Genomic DNA, 3,419 nt, shown 5'->3' on the forward strand with positions numbered 1-3,419 from the left:
CAGGGCAAGGCTGATGGATTTGTTGTTTGATAGCCCTCGTTCAGAAGCACACCATCAGGCAGATTGAGCAAACAAGCAGAGTAACATTGTGTATAGCTAAACAAATGTACTACTAAATTTTACAACTAGTGATCAACTTGTGGCCATATGTGAGAACACTACATGCAAACATAACAAGACATATAACATCCAAGACATGTAAGAGTATAACGACGCGAGAACATAACAACAACGACATGAGAACACAACAATAACAACGCGAGAATGTGATGATGACGACGATGATGCGAGAAGGTGATGATGATGACGACAACGATGCAAGAAGGTGATGATGACAACGATGACGACAACGACACGAGAACATGATGATGATGATGACGGCGCAAGAACGTGATGATGACGACGACACGAGAAGTCAGGTACCAGCAGGTTTGCCACCCTGGGCATTGAGCTGGGCCCACTGAATCCGGAGGCGTAGAACATCTGCTTCCACAGCAAAAGCGGTGGCATCCGCTTCACGTAGGCGAATATCTGCCTCTTTAGCCTCCTTCATGCGCTGATGGACTATGGCAGCATCTGCGCGCTCATCCATATGCTCCTCACACATCAGATGATGCTCCTTGTCCTGGCGACTAGCGTTGAGCTTCACCATAAGGCGCTCATTCTTCAGCTGATATAAGGTTAGCTTGTCAGAGTGAATACTTTCCAGGTTGTCATTGAGTGCATCCATTTGCTCACGAATCTCCATCTGGAGACATTTGGAGACTGAACTTGCTGGCATCGTCTAGACAGATGTTTGCGCTGTTGGGGAGGACTGTTGCGATGACGGCTCATGAGATGATGATGGCTTTCAAGAGTGCGACGACGAGCGCGACCCTGACAATGCCATAGAGCCTGATTTACTCTTTTCACGCATCATCACCTGGCTAACATGAGACTTGAATGTAGCGCGATCATGCTGGATGGAAGTGCGGGAGGGCACCTGTTGCATATGAGAGGTAGTAGTAGGGGAGGGGGGGGAAGGGGGCTCCTGGCGCTTCTTCCCAGCCCTGCGTCTTGGCAGGCTGTCCAGGCTGATAGTGTTGCTGTCGTCGTGAGTAATTTCATCCAGGGAATCCATATTAAGATCCTCCATCTCACCCACAAGAGGGTTGTCATTGTAGATACTGTCAAAATTATAATCATCAGTGGGGGAATGAGTGACGGGAGAGTAAGTACCATCGTGAGATGTAGCACCGGAGGGAAGTGGTGGGTAACGAAAAACAGGGGACCCGGCAGAACTGTTGGTGTGAGTGCTTGGGGGCAGTGGCACATAGTTCCATTGCGAAGGGCTACCACCACTGCCTCCAGGAGCAGGGGGAGTGTGACAAAAGGGGGGGGTAGGTGGTGCCGTGGCTGCGGCACCACCTGCATGAGTGTTTGGAGCAGGGGGAGTGTGATAAAATTGGGGGGAGGTAGGTGGTGCAGCAGCCGCGGCACCACCTGCATGAGCGTTTGGAGGAAGGTAGTCATAAGTGGGTCCAGTTGATGACCCAGCAACGCCCCCAGCTGGAGCATTGGGGAGAGGCATGTTGCCAAGTTGCATGGGAGAGCCGGGATCAGTGCTGGAGGAAGCGGGGGGACGAAGAGAGCCACCCGAAGGACAGGTGAGAGAAAAGAGATCACTCGCGTGATCAACGCCCGGCTTTGACGATGACATTTTGGCGGAGAATGATGGATGGGAGCCCCAGATGGAGTAGAGCTGATCGTACCAGGGAAAGTCCTTCTCGTATTTACCTACAAATTTAATTAGAAGAATTCGTTGTAGAGACTCATGCCTCTCATGGTGCAATATGGCACCTTTCACTAGGAAGTTCACAGCATGAACTTGTAGTATCACTCTGTGTGCTACCCACAGCTATCCCTATATGAGGCGCAGCTTTCCCGCGCAATGCGCACCATTCCCGTGCTTGAGCGCCCTATAGCGCCAGCCTTCCAGAAGCATCCATCCACTGTCCACCAAGCTCCCTAGTGCATATATTTCCATTTCCTTTATTAGCATATTGTTCTGTCTTTATTTTTATCATGGATTCTCACTCATATATATCTTTACATACCTACTTGGTAGCGCTTCGGCTCCGCATTACAGCGCTTAGGCGCGCTATATAAGCGCCAGCAGTACATAGTGAAACTTGGGGGGGGATTTTTACCACTTACCTTACCTTACTTTACTTTCCACCCACTATCTGCCTAGAAGAACATAGTAGAAATCCATTTTGTCTATACTTCACATCTCTTTTCTCTTATCTTGCATCATATTATCACTTAAGTCTAACCTCTCTATTGTTTCCACACGCGCGCGTGTTCCCGCACCTTCGTGCCTTGCACGCACCTGCGCTTTCTCGCACTTCGCTTCAGCGCGTACCTCTAGATCTTTGCTGCACTCACTTCCCCTTTAGGGTCGAACGCACTTGTCTCCTCAGGTAATGCAGACTAGGCAATGCGCGACCTTACAACATTTTTTAGATACAGTTAGGAGCTTCATTTGTTCCTCTCTGTATTGTTGTTTCTACATCGTGTAGGGAGGAGAAGACTCACGATGCAAATTCACGCTTGTCTCTGAATCGATGGGCACAATGCCTGCACCCGTGGACTCAAATTCAGCACAAATGTCATGAAATTTAGTGCGGAGGCTTTGATCAGCAATCAGCATTGATGATTATAAAAATAGGGGGGGATCACTTATGCCACGATGCGATTATATACAGAGTCCCAAAATTTGTTGGGATTAGAGGCGTAGAGCACCGCATATTGAGGATCATCGGAGAAAATAACCCTTGCAATGACAGCATGGATTTCATGTTTGTCTTTGCGTGAGGGGTGGCCCTCAGCTTCATGGTTGGCTGGATTCTTCTTTTCACTGGTGAACAGAATACGGCAATCTGGTGGGTGTCCAACGAGGTAGTCAACCAGCCTATTGGTCCACTGGGGAACCACTTGCCAGCTGATAGAAATAGTAGGAGAAGTAGTAGCTCTATCTTTACCTCCTCTGCCGTGTTTTCCCTTTCCCCGTGCAGGAGGAGCTGATGGTGGCTCCATAAATTTCAGCCCGGTCTTGCAACGTCGCGGGGAGATGATTTGAGACTGTATCTGTAGTCACACAGAGCGACGAAGTCGTGGTCGTAGGGCAGGCATGTCTTTTGGGACTCCGATCGATGCCGGCCCAAGCCGTAGTGTGACAAATCTTATTTTTGACCGAGTTTACCGAGCTTTACAGAGCTTAGCGAGCTCTGTGAAATTTACTTTGAACGCCATTAATATTAATGGTAATTTTCCTCCCACACAAGAAGTGGCGGTGCATTTCAATCAGACGTCGCTGTGGATAACTAAACTTACAAAGGCCCTTGACCCTTTGTCGAAATGCTGGCTGCAAGGAAAGC

At 49.0% G+C, this 3,419-nt stretch overlaps 1 protein-coding gene across 1 annotated transcript; it reads right to left on the reverse strand.

The window, feature by feature from the left end:
* Positions 1-415: 415 nt before the first annotated feature.
* F5891DRAFT_1197708 (uncharacterized protein) lies at positions 416-3,078 on the reverse strand (the record flags this gene model as incomplete). Its single annotated transcript, XM_041368520.1, has 6 exons — positions 416-670; positions 739-876; positions 932-1,776; positions 2,097-2,140; positions 2,207-2,229; positions 2,746-3,078. 6 exons carry the CDS (start codon positions 3,076-3,078, stop codon positions 416-418), a joined length of 1,638 nt encoding a protein of 545 aa, XP_041218067.1.
* Between the last annotated feature and the right edge of the window lie 341 nt (positions 3,079-3,419).

This window comes from Suillus fuscotomentosus (assembly GCF_016647785.1).
Source record: "Suillus fuscotomentosus strain FC203 chromosome Unknown F5891scaffold_129, whole genome shotgun sequence".
Lineage (NCBI taxonomy): Eukaryota > Fungi > Basidiomycota > Agaricomycetes > Boletales > Suillaceae > Suillus > Suillus fuscotomentosus.